This window comes from Podarcis melisellensis, assembly GCF_964234715.1.
Source record: "Podarcis melisellensis genome assembly, chromosome: 2".
Lineage (NCBI taxonomy): Eukaryota > Metazoa > Chordata > Lepidosauria > Squamata > Lacertidae > Podarcis > Podarcis melisellensis.
In genome coordinates, this window is record NC_138529.1 from 7,102,111 (window position 1) to 7,118,036 (window position 15,926).

The following is a 15,926-nucleotide window of genomic DNA, read 5'->3' on the forward strand; positions in this document are numbered from 1 at the left end:
AGTCCTGACCCAACTGCACTGGCTGCCAATGAGTTTCCGCGCCCAATTCAAAGTGCTGCTTTTGACCTATAAAACCTTAAATAGCTCAGGACCGCAATACCTCAAGGGCTGCCTTTCCCCATATAAACCAACCCGGACGGACCCCGTGATCATCCTCTGAGGCACTTATTCATGTGCCTTCTCCCATGAGAGGTTCGGAGGGTGACCACATGAGGCCTTTTCCGCATTGGCTGTTATGTAAGCCGTTCCGGGCCATTTGGGGCTGAAGGGCAGAGAACTAATGCTATAAAGAAATAAATAATTCTGCCACCCGCCAAAGAGATCTTTTCTCTCCTTGTCAAGGGCTAGAAGCAGGGGAAAGAGAAAGAGAGATGCTGAACAAGGCTAGCACACCATAAAATAGGGCCTCTGGGAGCCTTGGAAGTCTCAATCACTGTGGAGCTTGCCTGAGCCTCTTCTGGAGGTGGAATGGATGTTTTCAAGCTTTGTGCACTGGCCATAAGGGCAAGAACAGGGCTGGGACCCTCCAGGTGTTACTGGCCTCCAAATCCCATCAACCCCAGCCAGCAGGACCAGCGGTCAGGAATGATGGGATGTGGAGTCCCAACAGCTTCCCTTACCCCTTGCTCTCTCTAAAAGCAACTCCAACACAAGAAAGTTACCGTACTTTTCGGACCATAACACGCAGTTTTTTGCTCCTAGAAAGTAAGGGGAAATGCCTGTGCGTGTTAAGGAGCGAATGCACGGATCGGAGCCATGGCTGCCATCAGTCAAGCAAAGCGGGAGCTGCTTACACACTCTACGAGGCTCTCGCTTTGCTTGCTTTAAAGCGACCTGGAGCCGGGGAGGAGGGAGGGAAGAAGAGCCATGGCAGCAAAGCGGGCAGCAGCCGCTTACACGGGAGGAGGGACAGACGCTAGCAAAGGTCCGTGAGCTCTCTAAACCGAGCAATGAGGCTGCAGAGGGACGGCAGGAAAGATAAAATTTAAGCAACCAGCAGCAAAATAAAACCAACCTCGAGCTCTGAGCCACGCAGTGAAAACCAGGAAGTTAAAGAAAAAAGGCTGGGGATGAGGGAGAGGGGAAAACTCCGCAAATCCCCGCGCATCTCAGCTGATCCTCTGGGAGGGAGCAGCTTTTTTTCAGGCAGGATAGATTCGAGCATTGTCTGGGTCCTAGTGCCCCTACCACTTTTTTGTGCTCCATTCTATTGCTGCTGGTGGCTGCTTATCACTCAGGCTGCAAGGAGGAGCACTTTTACACAGCTAATGGTGAATCCCCTGCAATCCAAGTCCTCCTCACTTGCTCAAATCTATTCTGCCTCAAAACAAGGAGTGGAAGGAAAAGGCTGCAAACTGTTAAATGGAAAAAACCCCAGGCACAGGGCAAGTACCTTAAGTATACCTTTAAAGCAACAGTGCTCTTTCCCTCCCTCCTCCCGCTCAGCTCACCGAAAAGCTCCTTCTCCACGCGTGCTCCCTTGAGTGCTTTTCCTTCCCTCCCCACTTAAAACGTGGTTACAAAGCAAGGATCCACATGGATCCTCAGGATTTTTGCATTGGGCTACCCCAAACTCACCATCAGATCACATGTCTGTGGCCACAGCATGAACCATAAAAATCATGCACCCACTGTTTCGTTCAGAATATTTTTTTCTTGTTTTCCTCCTCTAAAAACTACATGCGTGTTATGGTCAGATGCGTGTAATACAGCGAAAAATACGGTAGTTTTTTGGATGCTGAATTCTGGACCCGATGCCAGATTGTTAAGCTGGATTGTTAGGTTGGAGGAAAAGCCCTTCCTCACGTGAAGCTCCTCCACAGGGACTTACTCTGCTTCTTCTTCCTCTTCTTTGATCAGTGCTGAGGGAACAAAAGGCAGGGGGTGGTTACCATGGTGACGCTTCAGGAAAGGCAGGGCCCAGCCCCGGCCTAATCAGCTCTGGCGGACCAGACCCTCACCTTCAATGTCATCAAGGTCACGGGGACGGGTCCAGCGGGACTCCTTGCTCTGAGTGTTGTAGTAATAAGGTTTCCCGGTCTCTGAGCGGTACTCACGCCAGGGGCAGCGCGACAACAGGAGCTGAAGGGGGAGAGAAAGACACCTTAGGAGCTGCCTGTGCTCTTCCTAAAATGGAAGATGTCTGGTGGTGGTGACCCGGTTCCCTCAAAACAAAACAAAACAAAAAAAAACGAAAACCTTCCACCACTACCCTCTTTTTAAAAGACAGAGTCAAAAGGACCATCTGTATATTTGCGCGTATGTGAAGAAGCCAAAGCCCAACACACTGTCACAGTCCAGAGTGACCAAGAGACAAAATGCAGGATGGGGCTATGCAGATGAGAGCAGGCGGGGGCGTCAGTAATTGGGACACAAGAAGACAGGAACAAGCTTCACCTTGGCTGCAGTGGAGTCCCCAGATGCACCCCCTATTTATTTATTTATTTATTTATTTTTACTTTCCCCGGAATTTGTAAATGGTTGCCATTCACTCCTATGGGATAGAACGCTGTAGTGAGAACCAAGCCTCTGAATACCAGTTGCAGGTGGGCAGAGTGTGCCTGTTCTCAGATCCCGCTTGCAGGTTTCCCACAGGCACCTTGTTGGCCGCTGTGGGAACAGGATATTGGACTTGGTGGACTACTGGCTTGATCTAGTAGGCCTATTCTCATATTCTTTTGTATCTCCAGGTATCTGGCGACCTGCTAACATGTCTCCTCTTAATCTTCTCCAGGCAAAACATACCCAGCAATTTCAACCATTCCTTGTAGAAGAAGAAGAAGAGTTTGGATTTGATATCCCGCCTTTCACTCCAGCGGCTAACATTCTCCTTTTCCTTCCTCCCCCACAACAAACACTCTGGGAGGTGAGTGGGGCTGAGAGACTTCAAAGAAGTGTGACTGGCCCAAGGTCACCCAGCAGTTGCATGTGGAGGAGCGGAGACTCGAACCCGGTTCCCCAGATTTATTATTAAATTTTATTTACGGCTATTAGCCCATAAAATATGTACAAACATAAAAGCACAGAAGCATAAAAAACCAATACATCTAACAACAGAAGGGGAACACCACGATGCAAGGGTGGGTCATTGAGCAGTGACAAATAACAGCTTGGGGCCCGGAAAGATCCAAGGGACGGTTCACAGAAAAAGGAGAACTGGAGACGAGATCCATCATGCACTCTCATCATAACTGTCCGATTAGTTTTTGTTGTTGTTGTTGTTTTTTGGTGGTTTTTGTGTGTGAGATAACCGCATTCAGGAATCTCGCCACCTGCAGAGTTACAGAAGGATCTGTATCTTGCAAAAGCAGTGCGGCATGTAACTCAACAGGCCTGCCAACCAAGCGCAATAAAGCAGGACCCAGGAATTTAGTCCTGGCTATGCTATGTAAGGGACAGTTGAACATTATATGTGGAAGAGATTCAACTGTTTTCCCGTCACACTCGCATAGCGGAGACACCAAACCCTTGGGGAATCTGTGGCTCAGCAGGTTCGATGGAAAAACATTGAACCTTGCACGAATAAATGCAAGTCGGTGTGGTACAGATGAAAGAGATGACATGTATGATGGAAGGCCAAGTGGTGGGGTTATTCCGTGATACCTGGGGGAGCAGACACCCCCACCCCTGGAGAGGTTGTGTTGATTTTCAATGTCTGCTAATCTTTGCTCGATAAGGCTTTTGGCTGAGCGTAGGTTCATCTTTAAGGAGTCCGCTGGGGAAATTCCGAAGCTCAGAAGTTTAGCATGGATTTTTCCTACCCACGGGTTAACAAAGTCATCCCGCCAGAGGCACTGAAAAAGGTAATGGTCGGGAAGCCTATGCCAGCTGGACAGCCAATAGCCAAAGACTCGCTTCCAGATGACCGTCTCTAAAGATGCAATCCTTAACTCCAGATGTATGGCTGCGTTGCTCACACACATGGGGAGTTTCAGGAGGTGACGGAGAAACTGATTCTGCAATGTCCCCAGCGATGTTAAATTGGACCCTGGGGCCCAGAGCGGGGCAGCATAACAGAGGGTGGAAACCACTTTTGCGTGGTACACCTTCAATGCAGAAGGGATGTGGGAGGCTCCGTCGACCGCAAAAAATTGGAGTAGAGTGTAAAGTATTGTTTTCCCTTTGTTCAGTAAGTACTGTATCTGTGGCTTCCAGCTTAGGTTGTAGTGAAAAAAGACTCCCAGGTATTTAAATTTGAAAACCTGTTCTAATTGGACTCCATCTAACTTCCAGCTGTAAATTTTCCGAGACCTGGTAAAGACCAGTACTTTAGATTTTCCATGATTAATTGTCAGGTGGTTGAGTTTGCAATAAGCCGCAAAAATCTTTAGAGCTCTGCATAAACCGACTCTAGAGTAGGAAAGGATCGCTGCATCGTCAGCATATAAGAGCAGAGGGCAGCGAAAATCAGCTAGGCGGGGGGCATGAATGTTGGCTTGAGACTCACTCAGAAAGAGCTTCATATCACTAATAAACAAGTTGAAGAGGAGTGGGGCCAGAATGCAGCCTTGGCGCACTCCTCTATTTATTGGGACCTCATTGGATAGGTTTCCCGCCGGTGTAAGTCTCACTCTAGCCGACGACCCGTGGTATAATTGGGTTATAAGCCATAACAGCCTTCTATCTATGCCCCATCTCTCTAATTTCTTCCATAGACAGTTTCGTGGGATACTGTCGAAGGCGGCCTTTAAGTCTATGAAAGCAACACATAGGCGCCCCCGACTCGGGGCAGAATATTTTCTGGCAAGATGGTTCCCCAGATTACGAGACTACCGCTCTTAACCACTACACCACACTGGCTCTAGGATTTGATTCCGGGAACCCAGATGTGCTTTTTCTTTGGGCTGCTTCTGAATAAGCTCACAGGATTCCCCCCTCCCTTTGTCCCTTAGCTCCTATCTCTGGTCTGCTGTCCACTCCTCAGCATTCAAGATAACTCAACAAAGAGGAAGGCATCTATGTTTTGAATCTTATGTACGCTCCGCCCCACCCTGCGAGGCTAACTAGGGCTCTCACTTCTGCCTTGGACTTCAGCTCGTCTGGCTTTTCCCAGCTTGACTGTTTGGTTTCAGAATTGTAGTAATAAACTCGCCCATCTGGAGCCCGATGCTCAGTCCATGAAGGCTTCTGAGGAAAAAGAGGAGGAGAAAATGAGACTTTGCGGCAGGTTTCTCTTGCATGGATACCTTACAATCACACCATGTCAAAACAGGAACTGGAACTGGGCAAAAAAATTTAAAATCCAGTGTTCTGAGAATATCAGCTTCCATTTTCAATAAATAAGTAGTAAAAAAAAAAAGCAAGTTTCTAGCGCCTGTGGTTATGAAGCCATGTAGGCAACACCATGAGAAAATCTCCTAAGTCTCAGGGTTGTGGGAAAGGCTGCCTAGTAATAAATTTCCTATAGTCAAGGAGTTGGGAGGTTTTAGCGCGCTCTTTAGTTTCATGTTTAGTTTTATGGGATACAGGTGGTGCTGTGGTCTAAACCATAGGGCCTAGGACTTGCTGATCAGAAGGTCGGCGGTTCCAATCCCCGCAACGGGCTGAGCTCCCTTTGCTCGGTCCCTGCTCCTGCCAACCTAGCAGTTCGAAAGCACATCAAAGTGCAAGTAGATAAATAGGTACCACTCTGGCAGGAAGGTAAACGGCGTTTCCGTGCATTGCTCTGGTTCGCCAGAAGTGACTTAGTCATGCTGGCCACAACCCAGAAGCTGTACGCCAGCTCCCTCGGCCAGTAAAGTGAGATGAGTGCCGCAACCCCAGAGTTGTCCGCGACTGGACCAAAGGTCAGGGGTCCCTTTACCTTAGTTTCTTTACCACTTCCCATAACAACCAGAATAAATTATGTAAAAGAGGGAAATGAAAAATAAGCTGACACACTGCTTACAAATATAAGCAACCACACTTGATTTCTTTCTCCGGTCTATATCATCAACAAAATACCCCTTGCAACTGTAAGAGACCCTTCTTCAAGGTTCCTCATCTGAATCAGGAGCTCAGCAATCGTATACACACGCAAACTCCCCTCCCCTCCCAGGGCCAAAAAACCTCCAGTTTTGTTTCTTGTTTCCCAACTTCTATTTGGGGATTTGCTTTTGCACAAATCCAGACGATCCAGCACTAGAGGAAAAGTGCCCGAGCAGATTGCTCTTCAGTCTCTCAAAACAAGGCCCAGCAATATGGGCACAAGGTTTCTGGGACAAAATACCCATGAAGTTATAATGCCACTGTGCAAGGCAGGTGCTGGTGGAAGCGGCAGCAGCACAGCACAAGCCACACACAGCAGATGCCCACTGGGCAGGTGTTCCGCAAACCACTTTCTACAGTATTAAAAACAAAACAAATGGCAGTCATAGGAATAGGGTGGGTCTTCTGCTTGCCACTGAGCTACGCTTCCTCCCCATGAGTTGTGCCTCTTCCTCATCATAGGCACTATCCAGTCAGTGCCTCAGCCACACCTCTACACAACATCCACATTGACACAAATAATTGTCCCAGCTGGGGGGAGAATCACATTTTTTCCAGCAACAGAAATAAAAGCTGGAGTTTTGAACATGCAAACTAGCTGACCATGGAAGTGGAACCTTGAAGGAGGCTGCACTTAAATTCCCCACAATAAAAAGTGTGACAAATGAGCATTTAATTCTTCCTCTGAAACTGGTGCTTGGCCAGTTACTCACCACAGGGGCTCCTTGGGTCGCCGTGGCTGCAAATCAAGAGAGCAGAGATTAGACCAGGTACAGTGGCTTAGCGCTGAAGAGGTTCAAGCTTCTAGGAACCAATTTCAATTTCTCTATAAAGGGGGAGCAAAAGGAAGCTTGCAGAAACAACCATCTCAACTGGACTGGCACTGGATGCTAGGACTGCCAGTGTTTTCTGGTTAAAGGTGCTGTGCCTTTGAGAGCAACGAATCAGGCAAAATTTCAACGGATGTACAGTGGTGCCCCGCAAGACGAACGCCTCGCAAGACAAAAAACCCGCTAGACGAAAGGGTTTTCCGTTTTGGAGGCGCTTCGCAAAACGAATTTCCCTATGGGGTTGCTTCGCAAGACGAAAAAAATCTTGCATCCCCCCCGCGGTTTTTTTCTCGCTTTTTTCGCCCTTTTCTTAAGCCGCTAAGCCGCTTATCAGCTGTTCCGCTGATAAGCCGCTTAACAGCTGATCGCTGGAAGCCACTTGACAGCTGTAGCGCTAATCCGCTAAGCTGTCAATGGGCTTGCTTCGCAAGACGAAAAAACCGCTAGACGAAGAGAATCGTGGAACGAATTCTTTTCGTCCACCGAGGCACCACTGTAGTTAATGCTCCTCTCTGCACTGAGATGCTACAGCATGCAGCTGTAGAAGGCACAGTAACTCCACTGCAAAGAAAGACCAGGGTGAGGAGCAGCAGGTTTCTCTGCTGTTGGATTTTTCACACAGAGCCTGCTCCTGATCTGGATGCACCCTCCCCTCAAGGACAAATCCTCTGGGATACTCACCACTGGATGGGTCTGTTGCAGGACCTGCCTGTCAAAAGAGAAATGGGAACTAAATCAAGGCGTTTGGAACCTGCTCTGACCGTAACTGGATGGAATTTCTGAGCCTCTTTGCCCTCAAGGCACTTTACGTGTTGCAAAAAAATTGGCTAGGCAAAGTGATTTGGAGCAGAGAAGTGGGAGGCATGTGAAGAGTTAAGCATGTGTGTGCATGCTCATGTGCACAAGTGCTGCTGCTGCATTCTAAGTCACCCCCTCCCATGACAACTTTGCTCTTGAAGAACAGGCCACTGGCCTCTCCTCTTGCCTATTTAATAAGGCCCAACAGCACCGACTATCTCTTTCAACACTCATCCACATACCCAGATGCTCGAGATACATCAAAGGCCAGCAAACGCTGCCACATCTGCCTGGGCCAAATTGATAACGCGACCCACAGCTTGGTAACCCAAGCAGCAGCAGCCAACAGGAAACCCTTCTCCAATAGTGTGGCCAACTTTTTTCTTTATGACTTTGTCGTCATCAAGAGCACATTCGGAGTAATAAACAACCCAGTTTCAGCAGCTACTGCAGTACACATGCAACCCTTTGTGCCCTGGGGTTGTTTCGCCCTCTACTGGCAGGGAGAGGCAAGCAGGAATGTACGCCACAGTCAAGATCATGGGTAGGCAAACTAAGGCCTGGGGGCCGGATTCAGCCCCATCACCTTCTAAATCTGGTCTGCGGACTGTCCGGGAATGAGTAGGATGTGTGCTTTTATTTAAAATGCATCTCTGGGGCATAGGAATTTGTTCATTTGCCCCCCAAAAAATATAGCTGGCCCCCCACAAGGTCTGAGGGACAGTGGACCGCCCCCCCTCCTGAAAAAGTTTGCTGACCCCTGGTCAAGATCAAAAGGCCGTTCTACTGATATGCAGGCATGTCACCAAACTCCTAGTGTGAGTGCAATTCCCAGCAGCCTTGCCACAAACTGGGGACCCTTATCTCACTATAACCTCCGAGATCTATGCCCCTCCCAGATACTCACCCCTCCAGAGACAGCAACAGGCCCACCTGGCACCCCAGGCATTATCATCCCAGGCAGCATTGGTGGTACCATTGTGGGCATCTGGGAGAAACAACCCAAGAATGGTATAAGTCATAAGAAGATGGTCAGAAAGACAAACAAAGGCTTTGTGAGAAAGGCCTTACCTGTCCAAGGGGTGGTGGTCCAGGCATGGGTGGGATCATTGGGGGAGGAGGCATCATGCCTGGAGGCATGGGCGGCATAGGGGGCGGACGCGGTCCCAATGGGGGCAATCCCATTGGAGGGAACGGAGGTGGGATCCCAGGATGAGGCATCTAGGAGTAAGGAGAAAAAGAGAAAGAATACACTCCAAGTCGCACGTATCCAAAACAGCTGCCAGCAACCATAGTATGACTTGGGCCTCTGTCAAGTAGAAGCAAATTGGGTCCAACATCAGGGCAATAAGAAGGCAACATTTTCACAGGACAACCCCTCCCACAGCAGCACTGCACTTCAACAGATAGGGAGGGCAATTGTGCGCATATACAAGCTTACAAAAGCCTACCGCAGAGATGGCGAACTGGCAGACTGAAGTCCAGACAGCGGTCCCCAGTCCATGTTTCACACGCTGCAATTCTGCACCATGACTCAGGTAAAGGAAATGTGTAGAAAGACAACAGGATCTGAACTCCACCAAAGCCTGTAATGACCTTTCAGACTTTCACAGCATTTCACTGCCCATGACTGACAATTATCAGGAATGACTGGAGTTGTAGATCAGCCACATCTGAAGAGCCACAGATACTCCACTCCTGTCTTATACTTTGCAAAGCATCATCCACACTATTGGTGCTATATGGTTATTATGATAACAATTATTATTTTGCTGCTCCGGTATATAAAGAGTAGATACAAACACACACTTGTGCCACTTTCACATGTACAGTGGTACCTCTGGTTACGTACTTAATTCATTCCGGAGGTCTGTTCTTAACCTGAAACTGTTCTTAACCTGAAGCACCACTTTAGCTAATGGGGCCTCCTGCTGCCGCCGCGCCGCAGGAGCACGATATCTGTTCCCATCCTGAAGCAAAGTTCTTAACCCGAGGTAATATTTCTGGGTTAGCGGAGTCTGTAACCTGAAGTGTATGTAACCCGAGGTACCGCTGTACTCAAAACACATCCTCACATTTATTTAATATTAAATTTATTTCTCCCACACACAAACACACACACTTCGCAGACAAAGGAGTCCAAGGTGGCACACACAGCGATGATAAAGTAGAATGCATCACCTGTCACATATAACACCTTTATACACTCTCGTGTGCACGCACGCACACCATACACCCCGTTGCATAGGATCAAGGACCAGAAGGCAGCTTAACATGCTGAGATACAAGCTGAAATACAACTTACAAAGGGAGGAGGCAGAATTGGTGGTGGCGGTGGAGCTGGAGGAAATGGGGCCGGCTGCCCAGGCGGAGGGCCACTGCCTGAATCTGGAGCTGACTGCGAAGAGAGAGGGGAAGGGAGAGAATAAACGAGGGGTGGTGGTAAATGCGAGTTTATTGCTGGGGAGGCAGCTAAAGTGAAAACTGGTGCAAGGGGTATATATTGGGTTTGGATGGGGCAAACCCAGGAATAAATCTTCGCTCAGCCCGTGACGTCCACTGATCCCCCTTTGGCAAGTCACACTCTTGTAATCTAACTTCTCATGCAGTGTTATGAGGTTAAAAATGCCAGTCTGAGCTGCAAGGATGACTCCAAGTGTTAGCTGGCCTTCCTCCAGCCAAAAGAAAATGACTTGCTCCCTCTTTTCAGTTACAGCATAATTTGCATTTAATGTGTTGCTCCCTTAATCCTTGCCTTTGCCACCCCTTTGCTCCCCCAAACTAGTTTTTCTGGATCTCCCCTGCTGAGTTTGTTAGAATATACAAATAACAAGATCCCAACACACAATGAGAAATACTTTTCACCCCAAATGAACAGGCTTCAGTGGCTTTCTTTATTCTTTTGTGAAGTACATGGGCAAAAAACTGGCTTGGGATGCTACTGGCAGGAGACTCTAGTGTGCCTTTTGGTTAGGAGAACCAGTCCAGGAAAACAGGCTAAGCCAAATAAGAAAGGGTCTGCACAATCCTAAACAGATGAAGACGTCCCTGGAAGCTAACAAATAAAAGTCCAAGGATGCCTGCCTTTCCCTGTTGCATTTATTGCAGGTACACTGCCTCCGGACATAACAATTCACTTTAGCTATCATGGCTATCAGCCACTGATGGCTCTTCTCTTGCTGAATTTGCCAAAAGCAAGCAAGCTAATGGCCATCTCTCCAGCTTGCAGTAGTGAATTCCTAATGGGTTTGTGTTCCCAGTGAAATTGGTGAGCACGGAGTGGCTTGCCCAGTGGGGCAGAGCTGCAGCAATAGCCTCTTGGCAGCAATGTCACTGGTGCTTACTGGGAGAGGAAAAGAGGCAGCAAGCTCGGGACTGTGTGCGGATTGGCTCCGCTAGACCATTCACATGGTCCTGACCTTGGCCCTCCCAGTAAACACTTGTGTGGAGGCTACTGTTGTAGCTCCATCCCACTGGGCAACCCTTCTGCACAAGACAGGTCTTTCTCTGTGGTGTCTCCACAGAGAACTCTCTCTCAGTTACCATTCACCATTTATGTTCTGGCTTTCAATAAAGTCTTAAAAACTTGTACCTTCCCCTACTGCTTTTTCTTAAGAGATTTGGTGACTTCACGCCATTTCTCTCTTGTGTCTACTGGCCTGTATCTAATCAATGCTTCGTATTCTGCCTGATGGTCTACTGTTTTAATTTCTCTTTGTACATCACCTTACAAAGGGCTTGACCCTGAAAAGTGACTAATAAATAACTGGGATAAATGAACAAATAATGAGCATCCATTAATGCACTTCTTTGTGAAAAATGCACTTCTTTTTGCTATTCCTCCTGAATCTACTGCTTGTTGGTGATGCCAGGTTCTGACACTGGATGTTTCTTTTGTCCAACGCCATTCATAATTTCATAAAACCTGCCATCCCTTTAATAAACACCATAAGCTTAAGGCAAATGCTCCAGCCTAATGAACCTTTCAGTTGCCCTTTTTCTATATGACAAGCGGAGGATGGCCAGGTTTGGAAAGCAAACTTGGATTAATGGGCACATACATAGAGATGAACTTGTAGGAGATGAGGATGACTGGGAGCAGAAATGGAGAGTAATAAGGAATGTTGCATGAGCAACAACATTTGGTGGGAAATGGTAGCCTATCTAGAGAATGGCTTCAGTTGTTCACAGTAAACCAAATTTTGGCCTACCATGACCGGGCAAACTGTTGGCTCCTGAAGAACTCCCACCCACTTTTCCTTCTACCACAATGCCTTATTCCCTCCAGCATAAGAAGATCCCAGATTTGGAAAGAGTTGGGCAGGGACAAGACAATTCTGAATTGCCCTCTTCTATAACTGAGCTAGAGGAAATCTCAGTGTGGGGACATAACACCTAGCCCCTAATTTATTGCCCTAAATCAGAACATAACAAGCTGCCTCGTATCAAGTCAGATGATTGGTCTGTAGCTCAGCACTTGTCTACTGCTCTTCAGTCTTGGGTCCTCAGATGTTGCTGAGTAACAACTCACATAATCCCTGTCCATTGGCCAAACCTGTTGGGGATGATGGGAGTCCAGCAACATCTGGGGACCCAAGGCTGAAGAATGCTCTTCAAGGGAGTCTCTCAGTCCTACCTGGAGATGCCAGGGATCATCAAGCCAGGGACTTTCTGCATGGAGAGCATGGGCTTGACAACTAAGCTATGCTCCTTTTCCTAACGAGTGACCTGGAAGACCCACTCTTAAACAGGGAAGCCATGGGGCTCTTTCAGCTTCTTGCATGGAAGTTCATTCTACTGCAATCTATCAAGGCTTATTCACTTCTGTGCTGACATCAGCAAACCTGACACTGGTTCCATCCTCAGGGTAGCTTGTACAATCTACTCTGATGCTCTCTGCCTAATACTGAAGTGATTTTCAAAGCCCAGTTCACTGTCTGGAATGGCCGTTTGGATCCCACTTCGGCTGTGGAACAGACTTATTTTATATACACATTATCTGCCTGTGCATGCGTGTCCAGGTATAATGCATACCTATCTAGGTCAATGTGCCCACGTATTTGTGCCTACACCTACACATTTGTCTGCAATGTCTATCTATCTGCAGGTGGGCCTTCAAACATGAATCCTTCCACATGTGCCTATATTTAGATGTACATGACAAATAAAGATTACTCTTATGCAATTTACGTTTAAAGGTGCCTGTGTTTATGTATATTAATCAGTGCATGTATTTGTGCATTTATGTGCTTTAGCAGGTGTTTGTACCTATCCCTGCAAGCATACATCAGGGTGTGCATGGTATGACACATCCCATTTATTGCTGCGTGCTTGCTCCCATGGACAGTGTTTGTGTGTGAGTATAGATATAGACGAGTGAGTGGGCATGGTGCAGTAGACAGGGTGCCTGTGGGAGTCTCTGGTTCAGATTCCTGCTCAGTCATAAAGCTCACTGCTGGGTGGCCTTGGGAAGATTGCTATCTCAAGTGAATGTAGCTTCTCCTTGTAATCCCCAAACAATACTGTTAGCTTCAAATTCATCCCCTGGGCTAAAGCCGGTGTAAAATCTACACATGCTTTATGTGTGCACCTCTTCCCACATCTGCACATGAGTGTTTGCACATGTGGGGCTCGTGTAGTTCTGCATGCACCTGTAGAGAGATCTGGATGCTTTTGCATTTCCCCCCTTCCTTTCTGGCATGGTGCATCTAGTTGCACAAACCAGGGTGCCTCACTATCCGGCTGCGCACCCTCCTCCCGGTCTCCTTCCAGCACCCACCTCATTGCTCCCAAGCCTCCCGAGCGGGAGCAAGAAAGGAGAGGAGGAGGAGAAGGAGAAGGAGGCGGCGGGTGGGGAGCCCCATCACCATTCCCCCTTGGGTGCAAAAGATGTGGGGGGCAACGTGGCGCGTGGAGGATGTCCCCTCCGCCCCTCCCTCTCCCTTGCAAGCTTCCACCGTGCACACACACACGCGCCCCTCCGCCCCCGAGCCCATCTCCGCCCCGGATCTTCGGGGGAGGGGGAATAACAAAGCGGCAGACATTACCATGGCCGAGCCTCGGATCAGCTGGGCGTGCAGGCGGGCAGCTCAGCCCACCCGGCAGTAAGGGCGGCCGCGATTGGAGGAGGCGGGCTGAGGGAGAGGGAGAGGGAGGCGGGCGGGATCCGGGGGGGGGGAGGCAGAAGCGCGGGAGGAGAAGGGGAGCGGGAGGGCGAGGGCGGCCAGAGCTCTCCAAGGGCGAGAGGCGGCAGGCCGGGCCAGGGGTCGCCCAACCGCGGCGCGCGCTCTCCGCAACGTCATAAGCTGTGGTGTTTTTTTCCCCTTTGAAGAGTGCCTCTGAGCATGTGCGGAAAGCCTCTTTCCCACCAGAGGCGGTCGAAGGATGCGCTCCTCCTCGCGCCGAGCTGAGGAGAAAGGCGCATCCTCTTTAGGATGCGGCTGACGCAGCGCAGCCGTTGTTTGGGTGGGAAGAAGGGTCCTCCCCGCCTCCTGGGGGGGCGAAGAGGTGGTCCTTCGGATGGGGGGCAAAGCGCGTGGCAGGGGGGAGAGGCCGGGCTCTCTGCCAGGGTTAGAGGCTCCTCGCCATCACGAAAGAGGACCAGGGAAACACAAGACGGGCAGCGCATGACACAATAAGGGACCACAAAAAAGAGCGGTTCTGAGAGGATGCGCTCTCGACGTGGCCTCATCGTTTCCCCTGATGTTGGTGCGCCATTGTATGGCAAGCTCTTGGTCAGATAACACGAAGAGAGTGTATTCTGCCAAGTCACAGCTCTTTGTTTGCAGCTCTTTAGCTGAGAAAGCAGGTCACAATTGGGTCCAACGTGCTTAAAAACAAAACATACCAAATATATAATTACAAGGGTCTAAATTTTATGCCCCACCACCACCTTTGTGCTTGAGGCTCAGGCCAATTTTTCCTCCAGCCCCCCCACCCAAGTCAGATTGGCCCTCGTTATCAGCTCCAGTCAACGTGGTCAGATGGGGCTGCCATATGTCTGGATTTTCCCTGACATGTCCTCATTTGGGGGGGGGGTGTCAGCATTCCCCTCTGGCCAGATTTTTGTATTTTATATGAAATCTCCAGGTTTTTTTGGTTTTTTATTTCTTAGATTTTTATTATGATTATTCTTTAATTTTATATGGGGGGTGTTAGGGCATCCAGCAGCCGCCAGACCTTCCATGGGTGGCACTAGGCCTGGCAGGACTTCCATGAGCCTTTCCTGGCACAGCCTTTCCAGGGCCATAGCTGTCAACTTTCAGATTTGAAAATAAAGGATCAGCAGCCTCGAAAATAAGGGATCAGCAGCCTCACCTGTCCCAGGGAGCCTCGAAAATAAGAGATCAGCAGCCTCACCTGTCCCGGGGACAGTCTATGGGATATCTAACAATCCAGGATAGCAGCAGGAAGCAGCAGGAAACAGCGCTGGGATAAGGGAATTTCCCACAAAAAAGGGGAAGGTTGACCTCTATGCCCAGGGCCGTTCGACTTCCCATCTGAAGAACAGGAGGCCAGCAAAGGTAAGAGAGGGAAGAAGGGGGCGAGGAAGGAGTCAAAGGCAGGGAGGGAGGGAGCGAACTGTTGGGATATGAGTCCTACGCAGCTGCAAACAAGCAGCTCAATGTTTACATCACATGGTGGAGCTGACCGTGAGACCGGAAGCTCCAGGGAATTCACAGGGATTTGTTCTTTGTGTAATATGAGATGGTGTGTGTGTGTGTGCCCCAAACGTGTCTGGGTTTGGGGGCTTTGGAATATGGCAACCATAGAGGGATGATGGGAGCTGTAGTCCAAAAATATGAAGAGCTATATATTACAAAGGTAAAGGGACCCCTGACCATTAGGTCCAGTCATGACCGACTCTGGGGTTGCGGCACTCATCTCGCTTTACTGGCCGAGGGAGCCGGTGTACAGCTTCTGGGTCATGCGACCAGCATGACTAAGCCGCTTCTGGTGAACCAGAGCAGCGCACAGAAACGCCGTTTACCTTCCCTATTTGTCTACTTGCACTTCCGCCGACCTTCTGATCGGCAGGCCCCAGGCTCTGTGGTTTAACCCACAGCACCACCCACATCCCTATATTGTTTCAATATTTTAATGTATTTAAATTTTGTTTTTAAGTTGTAATCATTCAACTTGTTTTTATTATTGCTTGTAAGCCGCTCTGAGCCTGGCCTTGGCTAGGGTATAAATAAAAATTATTATTATTATTAATTACCTTTAAAAGGAGCTTGATGGGCAGAAATCAGTAGGTGACTTACTTTCTTCTCTTTACATAGCATGGGGAATAAATACCACCTTCACATTAGACTGCTGTTAAAAGCACAG

The 15,926-nt window shown here is 48.8% G+C and overlaps 1 protein-coding gene across 1 annotated transcript in view; it reads right to left on the reverse strand.

The window, feature by feature from the left end:
• PRPF40B (pre-mRNA processing factor 40 homolog B) overlaps nucleotides 1–13,750 on the reverse strand; it is a 31,300-nt gene extending 17,550 nt beyond the window's left edge. The window contains 9 exon segments of the mRNA XM_081900731.1: nucleotides 1,832–1,862; nucleotides 1,962–2,082; nucleotides 5,017–5,127; nucleotides 6,681–6,706; nucleotides 7,479–7,506; nucleotides 8,503–8,583; nucleotides 8,667–8,816; nucleotides 9,901–9,993; nucleotides 13,643–13,750. Coding sequence (XP_081756857.1) covers nucleotides 1,832–1,862; nucleotides 1,962–2,082; nucleotides 5,017–5,127; nucleotides 6,681–6,706; nucleotides 7,479–7,506; nucleotides 8,503–8,583; nucleotides 8,667–8,816; nucleotides 9,901–9,993; nucleotides 13,643–13,645 — 644 coding nt within the window. The 5' untranslated portion in view covers nucleotides 13,646–13,750.
• Nucleotides 13,751–15,926: the final 2,176 nt, after the last annotated feature.